The sequence below is a fragment of the Panthera tigris genome, chromosome A1 (genome assembly GCF_018350195.1).
Source record: "Panthera tigris isolate Pti1 chromosome A1, P.tigris_Pti1_mat1.1, whole genome shotgun sequence".
Taxonomy (NCBI): Eukaryota; Metazoa; Chordata; class Mammalia; order Carnivora; family Felidae; genus Panthera; species Panthera tigris.
The window spans coordinates 69,423,707-69,440,073 of record NC_056660.1 but is presented as its reverse complement, the minus strand read 5'-3'; the positions used below and the strand labels follow the sequence as shown (position 1 = coordinate 69,440,073).

The 16,367-nt window shown below is 43.1% G+C and overlaps 1 protein-coding gene across 14 annotated transcripts in view; it reads left to right on the top strand.

Annotated features, from left to right (window-relative positions):
- The window catches only part of DOCK9 (dedicator of cytokinesis 9), a 332,962-nt gene that overhangs the window by 271,699 nt on the left and 44,896 nt on the right, over positions 1-16,367 (top strand). For 11 of the 14 annotated variants that reach the window (XM_042979621.1, XM_042979635.1, XM_042979632.1 and 8 more), the window contains 6 exons: positions 1-147; positions 4,626-4,836; positions 10,260-10,450; positions 13,534-13,634; positions 13,770-13,908; positions 15,948-16,191. In XM_042979621.1, coding sequence (XP_042835555.1) covers positions 1-147; positions 4,626-4,836; positions 10,260-10,450; positions 13,534-13,634; positions 13,770-13,908; positions 15,948-16,070 — 912 coding nt within the window. In that variant the 3' untranslated portion in view covers positions 16,071-16,191. Of the gene's footprint in view, positions 148-4,625; positions 4,837-10,259; positions 10,451-13,533; positions 13,635-13,769; positions 13,909-15,947; positions 16,192-16,367 lie in introns of those variants that run through there. The other 3 variants (XR_006215038.1, XR_006215044.1, XR_006215032.1) reach the window with 1 other exon arrangement.

Genomic DNA, 16,367 nt, shown 5'->3' with positions numbered 1-16,367 from the left:
GGATTCTTTGAAGATGAAGATGGAAAAGAGTATATTTACAAAGAACCCAAACTCACGCCTCTGTCAGAAATTTCCCAGAGACTCCTTAAACTTTACTCAGATAAATTTGGTTCTGAAAATGTGAAAATGATACAGGATTCTGGCAAGGTATGACCATGTTTGGAAATGTTTCATAGTCAAGATATTGTATTGATTGATTATGTATGCTTGATCATGTATGTTCATAAATGTAGATGGGGGAAAAAAACAGGAAAAGTTAAGAATGGTTGGCTTTGAGGGGCGCCTGGGTGGCTCAGTCGGTTAAGCGTCGACTTCAGCTCAGGTCATGATCTCGCGGTTCGTGAGTTTGAGCCCCGCATGAGACCTTGTGCTGACAGCTCAGAGCCTGGAGCCTGCTTTGGATTCTGTGTCCCCTCATTGTGCCTCCCCCACTTGTGCTCTGACTTGCTCTGTCTCTCAAAAATAAATAAATGTTTAAAAAAAAATTTTTTTAAAGGATAGTTGGCCTTGAGTGGCAAGTATAATTTTTTTTCTTCTTGATAGCTTTCTGTGCTTTCCAGATGTCCGTCATTAAGTAAATATTTCATGATTTTAAAAAGATATTCTTTTACAAAATAATTAACATCTGATATACCATTTCAGTATGATGATGGACAGATGGACAGGCAGATAGGTAGATCAAGGAAGGACCTAACTAGCCAGCACATTTGTAGGAGTGAGATCTACTTTCTATTTAGGAAGGCTGTCCTCTGCTGTATTGCTCTTACAAAGACCCTTTGAGAAAGTACACATTTCTATCTACGTGTGTATGTGTGTGTGTATATGTGTATGTATCTATATATGTGTGTGTGCATGTATGTATGTGTGTATGTGTATGTGGCAGGGGGGTGTGTGTATGTGAGTATGTGTTCCACACTGTCTTCAGGATATCTCCAGGAAGGTCGGTATCCCTTTGCTTCCTGAAATTCAGGCCAAGATAGAGTTCCTGTTTTTTGCATTAAAAATTTCCTCCTGCTATCTAAAAAACCAACCAAATGAATAAACAAACAAAAAACAGAGTCAGACCTATAAGTTCAGAGAACAAACTGATGGTTGCCGGAAGGGAGGGGAGTGGAGGGACAGACAGAATGGGTGAAGGGGAGTAGGAGATGTGGGCTCCCAGTTATGGAGTGGAGAACTCGTGAAAGACACAGCATAGGAAATAAAGTCAAATGACACTGTAATAGCGTTGCGTGATGACAAACAGTAGCTGCATTCACGGTGAGCACAGCGTGAGGTATGGAGATGTTGAATCACTATGTTGTATGCTTGAAACTAATGTAATATTGTATGTCAGTTATACTTCAATTTAAAAATAATAAAAATAGGGGCGCCTGGGTGGCTCAGTCGGTTAAGCGTCCAACTCTTGATCTTGGCTCAGAGCGTGGTCTCCTAGCTCATCGATCGAGCCCCACATTGGGCTCTGCACTGTTGGCGTGGAGCCTGCTTGGGATTCTCCCTCTCCCTCCCTCCCTGTCCCTCCCTCTCTCTTCCTCAAAACTAAAATGAACTTTTATAAAAAGATAAATAAAAATAATAAAAATAAATATTAAATATTAAGCGAATAAAAATGTCCTGCTCAGTTTCAACAGTGATAAGCTCTATATCTTTCTAAGTTCACCCTTTTGGAGACTCCCTACTTCATTTTCCTTCCTGAGCCCTGCTTTGGAGTCCCTAGTCTCTGAAATCTGTTTCCTTGAGGGCCTACATTTTCTCCAGTGAAGAGTTTTCCGTCTCCTGTCTAAGTGGTAGAGAGGACAAGGAATCAGGTATTACTGGATTCTGGTTTCAGGAGACTGGCAAGGGCTGAAGGTCCCACATTCAGCCCGCAGGCTTCGACCTGCTTGTCCCGTATTCCACTTCATACTTTGCCCCCAGTTTCCACTGAAACTGGTGGACCCCTTTAGACTTTTTCCAGACCACTTCCTCTAAGGAACAACCTCTCCTCTCTTGTGCAGCAGGGATGATGGAAGGGAACCTGGGGCCTCACCACTCCAAATAGACTTTGATGCTCACCCTGATTTCCACCCCACACCTCTCCTGGCCACCCGAATCCTATTGCTGGTCCCTTATGGGCATCAGTGCATTCAGGCTGATGTAACAAACACCGCAGACTGAGCAGCTTATCAACAACACGAATTTCTCATAGTTATGGTGGTTGGGAAAGCCTAGGTCAAGACGCCAGTAGTTTCTGTGTCTGATGAGGTCCTCCTTCCTGGTTCACAGATGAGTATCTCCTCCCTGTGTCCTCACATGGTGGAGGGGGTTAGGGGTCTCTGTGGGGCCCCTGTTAGAAGGGCATGAATCCCATTCATGGGGGCTCTGCCCTCATGACCTGGTCACCTCCTGCCTCAGTGCCATCACACTGGAGGTTAAGATTTCACCCTCTGAGGGGCACCTAGGTGACCCAGCTGGTTAAGCATCTGACTCTTGGTTCAGCTCAGGTCACCATCTCACGGTTCGTGAGTTTGAGCCCCGAGTTGGGCTCTGTGCTGATGGTGGGCTCTGTGCAGCTCTGTGCTGGTGGTGCAGAGCCTGTTTGGGATTCTCTCCCCTCCTTCTCTCTCTGCCCCTCCTCCACTTGTGCTCTCTCACTCTCTGTCTCTCAAAATAAATAAATAATCTGTAAAAAAAAATGATTTCACCCTATGAATTTGGAGGGGACAGACGTTCAGTCCATAGCAGCAAGCTTCAGAGAGATACCCTGACTCACTGGTTATCCCTCTGTGGGAACTTAGATTAGAACATCTGTCACCACCAGGTGCCGTTTTCCTCAGAAACCTTCCTTGCCCCACCTGCGTGGGAAAACGGTGTCTCTGCCACGTTGGGTAGCACACCTCCTTGCACCTGCCTTCCAGAAATTCATTAAACTCTCTCACCCACTGCTGTCTTCTGTCCTCGTTCCTTGGTCCTCACAGGTGAATTCTATACCAGAGAGTTGCGTGAAGGAAAGGGATAAACACACGTTGTTGGTCTGTTTTTAAACAGAACCCTTAACACGACCTTTTGAAGGCCTACTTTTTTCCTAAACCGAACTACCCAGGTCCAATTTGCCTCTTTCTCTGAAACTGAAACCTTTGTCTGTGTCAAGCTGTGGCTTCAACGTGACAACCTCTCCTCGGGACCCTCATGTGCATTCTTCTTCCCCCTCAATCCGCTGTCCTTGTAGCAGCTGGAACACCTTCCCGACCTTCTTCCCTTCCCCCAAACACCGGTCCTCCGTTGCTCCTGTTTCGCACGTACAACTTCGGAAATGACAACTAGGGAAATACCACTGAGAACTAGGCAAGCATGTGCATTTCCACTGCTTTTACATGGCTTCTGCTAAGGAGAGTCACGTTTCATAGGTTTGAACACAGTTGTAGCGATTGGCCGGATGGCTATTTCTAAAATAGAAGTTAATAACTCATGACTTTATGTATTTTCTTAACTTCCAAAGTTTTAGGCACGTCCATACCCATTTTTCATTTTTCTTCACAAACATTCCTGTTGAGAGGACAGTGGCGCATGATAACTAGAGGCTTTTAAGCAAAACCTTCTTGGCCTCGTTGATTTGTCAGCCCAGTTCCAGAATTGTCTCCAAATTCTTTGCCCTCATTTCTTTCACACCCTTCCCCTTTTATTGCTCTACAAGCTTAAATACAATTCATTTGTGCAAAATTCATTTGTCTCCCTAATATATTAGCTATTGGGCTTGTATGGGAAATATCTATGTTTAATGTTCTATCTAGCACGTCACAGATGTTAGAGCACTGCTAATTGAATTGTAGCAATGCAGTTTTAAAAGCGTTTATGTGCTGAGTTAATCAGGAGCTAAACTTATGGTTAGATTAGTCTTAGACTAGTCTGTACCTGTATTAATTCGTCCACTTCTATTTACATATAATCTGTGGATTAATTATAATTTGAGGTTCTAGGTATTAAACATTATTACTAAAATAAACATTTTTCTCTCTAAGCCGAATATGTAAAAATGCAGTTCAGGAACCCAGCAGGAAAATCCAGACAGGGAGTCACTCAGCAAGAAAACTAACATGTCTTAAAAAAAATTCAGTGTCAGGAAAAAAAAAGTGGAGAATTTTAGATTAAATATGATCGTTTATTAGATTCTGGTTCAAACACAAATAGTGATAAATAACATTCTGGGGACATTTGAGAAACTTTAATGGACTGGGTGTTGAATTAAGTTAGTTTTATTGGGTATGATATACATTATGGTCATGGAGGAGAATGTCCTCCTGTTTAAGAGATGCTGGTGGAAGTGCCATGATGGATACCACTTACTTTGAAATGGTTCAACAACAACAACAACAACAAAAAGTCTATATGTACATGTGTAAGTGTGCGTCCACTTATGCGTGTGTGTGTGTGTGTGTGTGTGTGTGTGTGTGTGTGTATGCTTGAACAAAGCATTAGCAATTGTTCTAAGTGGTGGGTATGTGGGTGTTTGTTGTACTATTTTTTTTCCCACTTTTCTAAACTTTTCCAAATCTTGTATTAGTAAGAAGTGGAAAGACAAGCTTAGGGATGCTTTGAAAGAGTCCTTCAAATAGCACGAATCTCCCCTTTTGTTTATTCCCTTGAAGGTCAACCCTAAGGATCTGGATTCCAAGTATGCATACATCCAGGTGACTCACGTGATTCCATTCTTTGATGAAAAAGAATTGCAAGAAAGGAAAACGGAATTTGAGAGATCTCATAACATTCGCCGCTTCATGTTTGAGATGCCCTTCACTCAGACCGGGAAAAGGCAGGGTGGGGTTGAGGAGCAGTGCAAACGGCGAACCATATTGACAGGTACCGTTGCCCTGGCTTCTCTTCGCTTCTTTTCTTTTCTTTTCTTTTCTTTTCTTTTCTTTTCTTTTCTTTTCTTTTCTTTTCTTTTCTTTTCTCTTTTTTCTTTTCTTTTCTTTTCTTTTTTCTTTTCTTTTCTTTCCTTTTCTCCTTTCTCTTCTCTTTTTTCTTTTCCTTTCTTTTCTTTTCCTTTCTTTGCTTTTCTTTTCTTTGCTTTTCTTTTTTTATTAATATATTTTCGAGTTAAATAACATACAGTGCAGTCTTGGCTTCAGGAGTAGAGCCCAGTGATTCATCTCTTACATATGACACCCAGTGGTGATCCCAACAAGTGTCCTCCTTAATGTCCATCACCCATTTACCCCACCCCCTCCAGCAACCCTCAGCTTGTTCTCTGTATTTAAGAGTCTCATAGTTTGTCTCCCTCTCTGTTTTCATCTTATTTTTCCTTCCCTTCCCCTGTGTTCATCTGTTGAGTTTCTCAAATTCCACTTAGGAGTGAAATCATATGACCTTTTTTTCTAACTGACTTATTTCGCTTAGCATAATACCTTCCAGAATCCCATACAGACATTAGCCTGGACGCTGAGGTAAAGAGTTCTCTGGAAGGGATCCAGAAGCTTCTAGAAGGAAGGGCCCTTCAGGCTTAGTTAACTTTCCCCAGATACCTATTTCATTTTAACATTTATCTAATGCTTACTTTTGAATACTCCTGACATTTTTCTATTTATCTGTTTATATTTTCTTCTTCTGCTCAACCAGAGGTTCATATCCGAAGTCAAGTCACTGACCCTTTTTTAGAATCTGATGAAACCAGTGGGCCCTTATCTCCTCAGAGAGCTTTTGCACACAATTTCAGGTGACTTACAGACACCTTCTGAAACCCATGCAGACCCCTCTCCAGGCCCAGGCCTCAAGAGCCCCTGCACACAGTTCTGTGTCTCCTTCACAGGAAGAGACCCCTACATGTCTTTCTCACACAGGTCCTGGCCTGAACCTGGTCAGGGATTTTAGGCTGAGTGAATAAATAGGATATGAGGTTGGATCCCTTGTGTCTCATCTCTGAGAGTGGCTGGCCAACCTCAGCTTGGATGCCGGCCCTACCAGGAAGCTCACTGCCTTCACAGGCTCTCTGTTCAGCTGTGACAGGAGCTTTAATAGATCCTTGGACCCTGGTTAGCCATTGATAACCCATTTTCAGAAATGTGTTTTGCATCATTTCCTAGTTCCTGACAGTGTAGACTCTTACCTTCTCTGGGGGAACCTGACCTTGTCCACTCTTGGGTTGGGGTCAGCAGCGTGACTAGGGTAACGTAAAATAGAACACTTTTCTTGACCTCAAAAAAAGCCGGTGAGAGGTCTGCTCAGAAAGCCAGGTGTGTCTACATCCGCTGTTTCAAAGAGTGGTAGTTCAGTAGAACCAGAAAGGTGTCCATTGCTCTGTCTAGAAGCCGATGTTGCCGGGCAATAATAGGGAACAGTGTGATGATGAGTGAAAGGACCCCTGTTAAGATGCCACATTTCACATGGGCTCCACTCTCACCACTGAACTGGACACTTTCAGTGGGTGAGTCTGTATCTCAGTAAAGCTATTACCAAAGAAAGAACATGACTCATTGTAAAATAGCTCAGAACAGCATATTACAGAGAATTCTTCACCCTTCCTAGGAAGGAACGGAGATAAAAGTTAAAATTTAAAAAACAAAAAAAACCTCCTGCTTTCTTAAAGAAAGAGCCCCTACTACTTTTAGAGTAATGATAACACATGAAATTCAAACAGTATTGTCCTCAAAAATGGTAGTCCCTCCCCATAGGGAGAGGAGTTGTTTTTCTCATGGACACAGTAGCAAATTCTTCTTCTTAGACAAGATAACTACATTTCTAGGTGGGGTCACTGTGCCAGCTTGGGGCATTTATCTCTACAGTCATGACCTTAAGTCCGTGCTTATCACACTGCTCCTGGACCTGCAGCATAAGCATCATCTGGGAACTTGGGAGAAATTCAGATTTGTGGGCCCCGCCCAGCCCTGCTGAATCAGAAACTCTGGGCGTGGGGCCCAGCTAGTTGTGTTGAACAAGCCCCCCCAGGTGACTCTGGTGCCGCTCCAGTTTAAGCACTGCGCTTAAAATAAACCCAGTTCCCTGATGAGTCAGGGTCAGGATTTTTTATTAGGATTATTCTGCTCAGGTAGCATTATCGATTCAGAAACAGTGTTTTCCCTGGCCAGATTTCCTTCAGGGTCACAGTTTATCATTTTGTCACAGAAATGTTTTTGATCAGCTAGAGAACAAGAGCAAAGCTCTGTACCTGCCAGAACAGAGGAGACAGAGTATCACCGCTGCAGAGAGAGGCAGAGTTAACACAGGGGTGTCAGCTCATCTGTGGGGATGGGAAAGTATGGGCAGTACAGAGCCCGGGCCTCGCCCTACAGACCCAGGGCAGTGCTCACTGTGATCCCGGGCAAGTCACCTAACCTCTCTCTATGCCTTAGTTTCCCCATCTGTAAAATGGATAGACTTACACTATCCATCTTGTGTTGAAGAACATCATAAATGATACCCAGGAGGGGCAAGAATGTACTTTATTTCGCTGGATCTTATCCACCAGTGGTCCCCTTGCCTTTTGAGGTTGCTAATGAGCCAAAGGGGATTACAGTACAACAAAATACCCAAAAAAGGTATAGTTTTCACCCTGAAAGATCTCCAGATATCAAAAGGATAGTTACTGGGCAACATAAAGATTTAGAGAAAGGGTTGTAAAAATGCTACTAAAAACACGTGAGCTCCATATCAACCTTTACAGGCACACAGACCAGGATATTCCAAAGACTTTGAACTTGAGAGTTTTCCCCTATGTTATTAATCCTTCAGGCTCTTCTTCCATTGCTTTCCTTCAAACCAGACCTTTGACCATTCAAGTTGTGGGGGAGCCCCGGCCCTGCCTGCCCTCTGAACCCGGCAAAGGCTCACTTCCCTGGGTAGGTCAGTCAGTTTGCTGCAATTGTGGGATCATTTGGAAAACCAGGAAAACCTCCACACCCCTTCTGTGTAAATTTCTGAGCCTGCCTCCTAACTTAACCCCCTCCTCTCTTCCTGTCATGGAACTCCTGCCATGGAGCTTCTTCCCAATCACTATTCCAGAGTCTTCCAAATCCTGCCCAGACTCCCACTCAGGGGAGAAATATTCTCCTGCTCTTCACCTTCTATTCAGTCTCACCAGGCTGTACAGGCACCCATGCCCCTCAGCCCCTTCTTCCTCACCTTCCTTCCTGAAAGGCCGCACAGCATGAGGTCCGGCCATTTTATAGTAACATGATGCTTCACTCAGTCAGTCACCTAACCTTCCACCCTCCAGGCCACTTTGCTCTTTCATTTAGCCATTTGGACACTAATGCATTAATTGATTCCACAACATTTATGGAGCACAGGCAGTATTCCATCCTGGCTTTGTAACAAAACACACACATCTGCATTAGGCAGTCTCCTTCTAGCAGAAGGAGACAGACAATAACCAGTAAACATAATGGGTAAACATACCTGTGTTGGAAGGTAATACGTGTTCTGGACAAAAGCAAAAGGAGATCAGAAAGGTGGGACTGAAGGGGTAGGGTTGCAATTTAAAATGGAGTAGCCCAGAGGGGCCTCACTTGAGGAGGTGACACTTTAGTCCAGACTTGAAGGAGGTGAGGGAGTAGGCCATGCAAACATCTGGAGGAAGAAGGAGCTGTCTGGGCAAAAGCCAATGGGTGGGGGTGCTTGTGCCCAGCACATTCAGGGGACAACCAGCAGGCCGGCATGGCTGGAGCTGAGTGAGTCTGAGGGAGAGGAAGAAAGATGGGGCCAGCAAGGAAGGCAGGGGGATCCCAGCTCACGTGGACCTGGTGGGCTCATGCACAGGCTCTGAGTTTTCTGTATCATTATACTCTCCCTTGCTTCTCTAAGTCTCCACTTACCATCGCAAGACTCAGGACTTTTACGCTGAATGAAATCCGTATAGTCCGCGTATATCTCACAGACATCCGTGGAATTAACTGTTCTCTCCGAAATACTCAAAAATAACTGTGATTACGCTAATCACCTGTGTTTTGACACCGCTGTTAGCCTCATGAAACGCTTCCATGGCACTTCTTACTCATGGCAGTGCAGTGGCAGTCTGTAAAGCGCTTTCTGTCCACCCCCGGGTGCACCTCTGTCTCCCCGGCTGGAGAGCAGCGAGGCCCAGGTCTTGCCACGCTACCAAAGAAGCGTCAGGTTCCAAGAGGATTGATCAATCCCACTGCTGCCACTTAAAAACCATCCACAAGGAATGCAAAAGAAACAGGAGACACAGACCTTTGGTCTGTGATCGATAAAACATTGAGGGACTAGAACAGGCCTGTCAGGGTGTGACTTGAGGCTGCAGCAGGCTGAACACCTCCCGCTTTGTGCAGACTTTGGGTGACCCACCTGGACTCTGTGCTGCATGGTGCTGTCCCTGTTTTCTCACTGAGGCCTTTCTAAGTAAACTCTCCCTAGCCACTTACTAAACAGCAATGATCCAAGCGTAACACTCCCGTCTTACTTTTGCTTGTTAAAAAATAAAATTAGCTTTTAAGCATTTACATTCATGTCTATTCATAAATATATATTAAATAAAGATATTAGAGATATTTATATGCCATGTAAAGCAAAAAGGTAGAAATTTAAAAGACCCAAATTAGAACTGGCTGTTTTTCTATTCATTTTGTTGATACGTTCAGGCATCTTATTATGATAAGTGAAAACAATACTATTGGTTGGTTTTTTTGTAGGGGAGAAAAAAGTATAAGAAAACGTAAATATTCTTATTTCTGTTTTTTATTCACTTCTGTTTCAAAATATCTTTATGATTAGTGTGACTTCAACAGCCTGAATATCTGGTTTATAAAATACTTGGAAATATGTTCTTACTTGTTATTTTTCACTGATTTCTCTGATTTGTGCAAATTCAAGCATGTAATTCAAAATTCTCTTGAGAAGTGAATTTTCTCAAGGATGTGTTTATGGAACTATTTTCTGGACTTAAAATCTGGTCTGTTGATATCTCAAAACTCTGTACCGTTCTTAATGTTTTCAAAGCCCTCTTACACCTACTAGTCTTTCAGATCTCACAACTTCCAAGGAAGGTAAGGCATTTATGGTTAAGAAAACTGAGCAGGAAACGATAGTAATTTCTTCAAACATACACAAAAAGACCCAACTCTCTTGACTTTGCACCATACAACCTGTCATTAAACATGCGCAGTGATAAAGGAAGACAGTGCTGTGGTTCCACGAAACCCTGGCATGTGACTTTAGCAAGATTTGGGTTCCTTATCTATAAAATGGGAGTAATAAGTACTTCTACCTCAATAGTAGTAAAGACGGTACAAGCTGCGGCATCATTTCTGGGACTCGTTCCTCCACAGCAATACACTGCTTCCCTTATGTGAAGAAGCGGATCCCCGTCATGTACCAGCACCACACCGACCTGAACCCCATCGAAGTAGCCATTGACGAGATGAGTAAGAAGGTGGCCGAGCTCCGGCAGCTGTGTTCCTCAGCCGAAGTAGACATGATCAAGCTGCAGCTCAAACTCCAAGGCAGCGTGAGCGTTCAGGTGAGCCCGGCGCTGTCAAAGCAAACCACAGGGCAACAGACGCAGGGACTCATTTGGACCTTGGTAAATTTCAAGCCCAGCAAGGTCTAGTGTAGATCCCTACTTGACCTGGTCATCCCAGTTACCTTCCAGTATCTGTGCAGTGTCTCCTGATACCAGAAGGGGGCGGTAGACTTGGGGCCCCCACCCAACCCCACCTGGAGGAGTGTCTTTTTAGTACTTCGGGGAATTCTAGGTGCCTAACTGGAAACATCAAGACTCTTCTAAATATAAAGAAGTGTGAATAGCTGTAGGGTTCCTTACAAAACTGTTTTCTGGTTTCTATGAAAATTGTATCTGAAAAAGTACCTTAAGTTTTACCCTCTTAATGGTATGTTTTGATTAACAGAAGTTTCTTCATTTTACTGTAAATTATTTTTCCTTAATTAGTAACATTTGTGAGCCCTCTTTAAGAACTTCGTTCTTAAATCTGTTTCAAAAATGTTCTCCTATGTTTTCTTCCTTTGTTTAGTATTCCTGTATAGATCTGCAATCCAGCTGGAATCTACTGTATGTGGTAACAAATAGGGGTCAAGATACATTTTTTCCATATAGTTATCCAAGCAATGTGCACCATTTAGTGAAAAGATAATTTTTTATCTACTGATTATATATGTATGTTCAGTTGTGAAAATTCAATAAGGTATGACCTCATGGTATATGTACCTTTTTGTTTGTATATTATACTTCAAAATAATTGGTTTTTAAAAGGTATCTTACTTACATGATTTCCAAGGAAATTGGCAAATCACCTCCTTCCAGTGATTTGTATGCTTCTTACTTTAGTGATTTTTTTAAGTATATATAGATAATTCTAGCACATGTTTTACACACACACATACACACACATCCTTATATCCAATCCCTTTCTTCAAAGAAGGTTACATTTGGGGCACCTGGGTAGCTCAATTGGTTAAGCGTCCAACTTCGGCTCAGGTCATGATCTCATGGTTCGTGAGTTCAAGCCCCACATCAGGCTCTCTGCTAACAGCTCAGAGCCTGGAGCCTGCTTCAGATTCTGTGTCTCCCTCTCTGCACCTCCCCCACTTATGTTCTATCTCATAAATGTCTTACATTTATGAAAGTTGCATGTAGATGTAATATGTAAGTTTTAAGGTTTTTTTTCGTTTATTTTCTGGAATCAGTTCTTGTTACCTTTCTAATCAAATACACACTGGATTGTTGCCTAACATTTTCTAAATGTCATTCACCACAAAAGGGCTTGTAGATGTTTCAGCCTCTTCCCTCATGACCTGAAAGACTTATGTACCAAAATAAGTTATCAAGTGAATATGATAAATATTCTAACAACATGAGCAATTACATAATGGGTCCAGAGGCCACACTTTTCTGCAACTATAAAAACAAAACCACTCATTAACATAGCCTGGGAACATCCAGCCTCTATCAGAACACCAGCGGAGAGGTATGGGCGCCAGTAAAGGGTGGGGCTGGACAGATTGAGCTTTCTAAAGGGCATAATGTGCCCTTCCATTTGACAGCGACCTTAGAGATTTATAAATACCCAATCATCTTTAAGAAGCAAAGATCATTATTCCATGATGATGAGTTTCTTTTTAAAGTTTATTTCTTTATTTTGAGAGAGACAGACACAACATGAGCAGGGGAGGGGTAGAGAGAGAGGGAGAGAGAGAATCCTAAGCAGGCTCTTGAGCCAATGTGGGGCTCGAACTCACCAACCATGAGATCACGACCTGAGCTGAAACCAAGACTCAGACGCTTAAATGACTGAGCCAACCAGGTGACCCTGAGGAGATTTTTTTTTTTTATACGTGTGTGCCCACCAAGGTAACAGTGAAGTTGCAGCTATAGGAAATTAACTTTACCATTTTATTTAGGTATTTCTGTAATTCTTATACCAAGAACCTCACTGGGGTTGCTCTTGTATAGGACAGAGCCATCATGGTGGCTGTATGACTCTGTACTCCAAGATCTGGTTATGTGAGTCCTTTTGAAATCATATCAGCTTTCCTGTTTGCATATCCTTAAAATTGAGTATATTGTGTCATTTTAGGTAATTGGTCATTTGGGTCATGTCTGGATCATTAGCATAGTTCCCCATGCAACACCAGTATGATGATACCTGCAGTCATCACAGGTTAACTAGTTGTTCCTGACTTGGAGGCCCATCTCCCACCACTGTGGCCCTCTGTCTCCCCACCTCTGGTATGAATTCCCACACCTCAGCTCTCCTGCCATTACTGCACAGGCCATGCCTACCATGGGTCAGAACCACAGCCCAGCTCCTTCACCAACAGTGACAGACCCTCCCTACTTACCTTCCAAGCCCGCCAGACCTCCCAGGGAAAATGATGTGATAATCACATGTCAAGTTCTTTCTCACGCCATCTCAGATGCCTAGGACTTTCTCTTTCCCACCCAGTGTATCTGACCTTCTTTCTCTCCACATTCCCGTGTATCTTGACTATCCAACTTCAAGGAACTCTTCTTGGCTAATCAAGAGATGCAGGGTTCTGGTTCACTCACCCTGTTGCTAAATGCCCCTAATCTTTGGCATTCCAGCACACCTCAGCTGGTTACTTCATTTGAAGATAGCAAATCGATTTGCCCTTGGCTGTCTACACAGTTCAAAGAGGTGAACAGTTTTTAAAAAATTGGCCAATATACTATATTCTTTAGTTTTTCACTGAACTCACACATGGACCTTCAGTCAGTGTAGAGTAGCACAAATACCAATTGGAAGACTTGGGCTCTGACCTCAGGTGTTTTGCTTATTGGCTGTTCAACCTTGAACAAGTCCTTCAGTTTTCCAAACTCTGCTTCCTCCTTCGTAAGATGAGCCATCATCTCAAACACTCTGATGATGTCTGAGGTGATAAAATCAAATGACATATAATAATATAAGCTTTGTTCATGGTTTCCTCTTTTAGGTTGTCAGTTCCTGGAGGGCAGGAGTCATGACTAGCTTGAACAGCGTTGTTAGCACATGCCAACTGAAACCAAATCAATGAGAATGGTCATTTTTATAATAACATACTTTAAAATCTTTGTTCTTGATCTAGGTCAACGCAGGTCCACTAGCATATGCCCGAGCTTTCCTAGATGACACAAACACAAAAAGATACCCTGACAACAAAGTGAAGTTGCTTAAAGAAGTTTTCAGGTAAAGTACACTGGAAATGTCTCTTTCTCTTCAAGTAGCCATCATATCTGTGCTCATTCAAGAAAGAGAAGCTACCAGTTGGACTCTCTCTTTGTCCTCAACATGACTTTATTTCCCTCTCTCTTACCATTTCAGGCAATTTGTGGAAGCTTGCGGTCAAGCCTTAGCGGTAAATGAGCGGCTGATCAAAGAGGACCAGCTAGAGTACCAGGAAGAAATGAAGGCCAACTACAGGGAGATGGCGAAAGAGCTTTCTGAGATCATGCACGAGCAGGTAAGTGCCACGCTCGGTTCTTGTCATTTTTAGCAAGCACGTGCTAGTCGGGTTCTCACATGCGCCCTGGGATGGCCTAAACCTTCTGATGTCCTTCCCAGAATTTTGGTATCTGAAGAGTAATGTAGCATGCTACACGCTGCTGCCCTCTGAGCACAGGTTACCTGGGGAAGGGCTAAGAGCTAGCCCACCTGTTAACATCCAACACAACCAGAGGAGAGCAGCACCCACCTCCTTTTTGTCACTCTTAGAGGTGGTTGTGGTTCGAAGCTCTGTCCCTCCCCACCCTAATCTAGCTCAAAGCAAAACAAAACTCACATAAAAAAGAAATACCTAGCTTGTTCCTAGAAATCTTTTTATTCACCCAATCCTTTGAAAGACCAAGACTTGCCAGCCTAGTTTAAAGAATTTTCTGTTAACATTAAATGTCTTTCGCCACTTAAAAGAACAGGGTTGTTCAGTTTTTGACTGTTCACAGCTGACTTGGGTCCCCTAATGGATTCTTCATGGTGGCTTCTCTAGTCCTTGTTATTTTGGGCATCTTTCCTGGTTACATGGCTACTATCACCTTCCTGTATGAGCTCCTTTCAGTAGGATCATGTATGTGGGCTCAGTAGTCAGAGGGGCAGCTACCCAGCCAACTAAGTGCATGTCAAAGAGCAGCTTCCAGAGTATTGATTTTGTAGGGGTCCATTCTCCATCGGCCACAGTAACTTCTTCCAAATCACAGTGCCATTCTTCACAAGTAACATGAGTACTTCCATTGCACATAACTCCTTTTCCGGTTTCCTACACGATTATCGTTCAGTCTCTCAAATGAAAGCCAGGACCACTTATATCAGTTAACATATCATGTGACGATCCAGTTAGGAAATTTCTTTTGCAGGAAACTAACTGAAATGTCTGATCTTTAACTTGCTTGCTTTTTTTTCCTCCTCTTCCATGCTAACACATTCAGATGGGATGGTAATGTCATTTTTTAATTTTATTTTTCTGAACCTCGATAAACTGCTTCATGTAAAGTTATGACTGAGTTTGAATAACTGCAGACATTGGCATAAAGTGTGTGCAGAGGGAGGCACCCTCTTCTGGGCATGTAGAAAAGTAGAAAAAAATTGAACTGATGAAAGAAATACATGTGTAAATGATAAAGCAGAAAAGGGATGGTCTCATGAAAATAAGTTTTTGGAGAAAGCCCAAGGTCTTTTCCGTGGAGCTTACAGACTGCTGTGTAACAGAGAGTTTGATCAGTGGGTGTCAGCATTTGGCACTAGAAGAGAAGAAAGTAGGAAAACAATGTGGACTGATAATGTTAGAATAAGCTCCCATATCATATGGACATTTCTCGCAGTGCCGTGCTCTAAACTGCACCTTGAACTTTCCATTATCTCAACAACTGTGAAGATTAAACTCTTTTGAATCCTTAAGCAAAAAGGGTTGTGACCTGCAGTAGACTTGCTTTTGGTTTTCCCAGGGGAGGCTCTGACTGTGTATGTTCCTCTCAATTTCCACCTGGCAGTAGGTCAAGTCTCGCCCCTAGAATTCTCCCCCGCGTTACCGAGTGTGAAGAGAGACCTGTTCAGGGTCATAGGGGCAGCTGCTGTCTCTTTCCCAGGATGGAAATCTGTAAGACCCTGAGAGAAGGAGCCAGTGGAAAAACAGAGATGCTCAGGACTCATTTTAAAAGACTTTTCCAAGCGACAGGGCTAGGTCGTGTCCCTGGCAAGTACGTGTAAGATAGACTTCACCACCTTATAATCTGGTGAGTCTAGAAGAGAAGGCTCCATTCAGTACTTTATAAAGGAAACAAAACCCATTGTACTTGACTTTCCCTTAAAATCCTGATCTGAAAATGGCCATTTTCTAGATGAGCTGACACAATCCCTCTGCAAACCGCCAAAGCCGAGCTCTCTGAGCATACCATCATTCAGAGTAACAGTGACCATTGGATGATAAATTGTGTTACATGAAACACGCCATTTTGAGAAATGTCTTTAGGGGCATTCCACTTCAGTAATGTTGTGTTTCTGTGCCTCAAGATTTGCCCGCTGGAGGAGAAGACGAGCGTTTTACCGAATTCCCTTCACATCTTCAATGCCATCAGTGGGACTCCAACAAGCACCCTGGTTCACGGAATGACCAGCTCATCCTCAGTTGTGTGATTTCGCCTCACGGACCGTATGTGGGGCTTTGTCATTTGCAAACTCAGGATGATTTCCAAAGTTAATCACTGGGCTCGTGCAAGACACAGGGAGGACCGAGCACAAGAAGAAGTGAAGGGGAATGGGAGAGAAAGGAACTCAAGAACGGTGTTATTTCATAGCCGATTTTCTAGAAGAGTCATAAGAGGGTACACATATTTTTTTAAATCTTGCTGGCAATATTCGAACTTTTCATTATGTCTTAACGGGGGTGTGTGGTGAACTCTCTTAAGCTGGAGTGAGATTTTATTCTTCCTT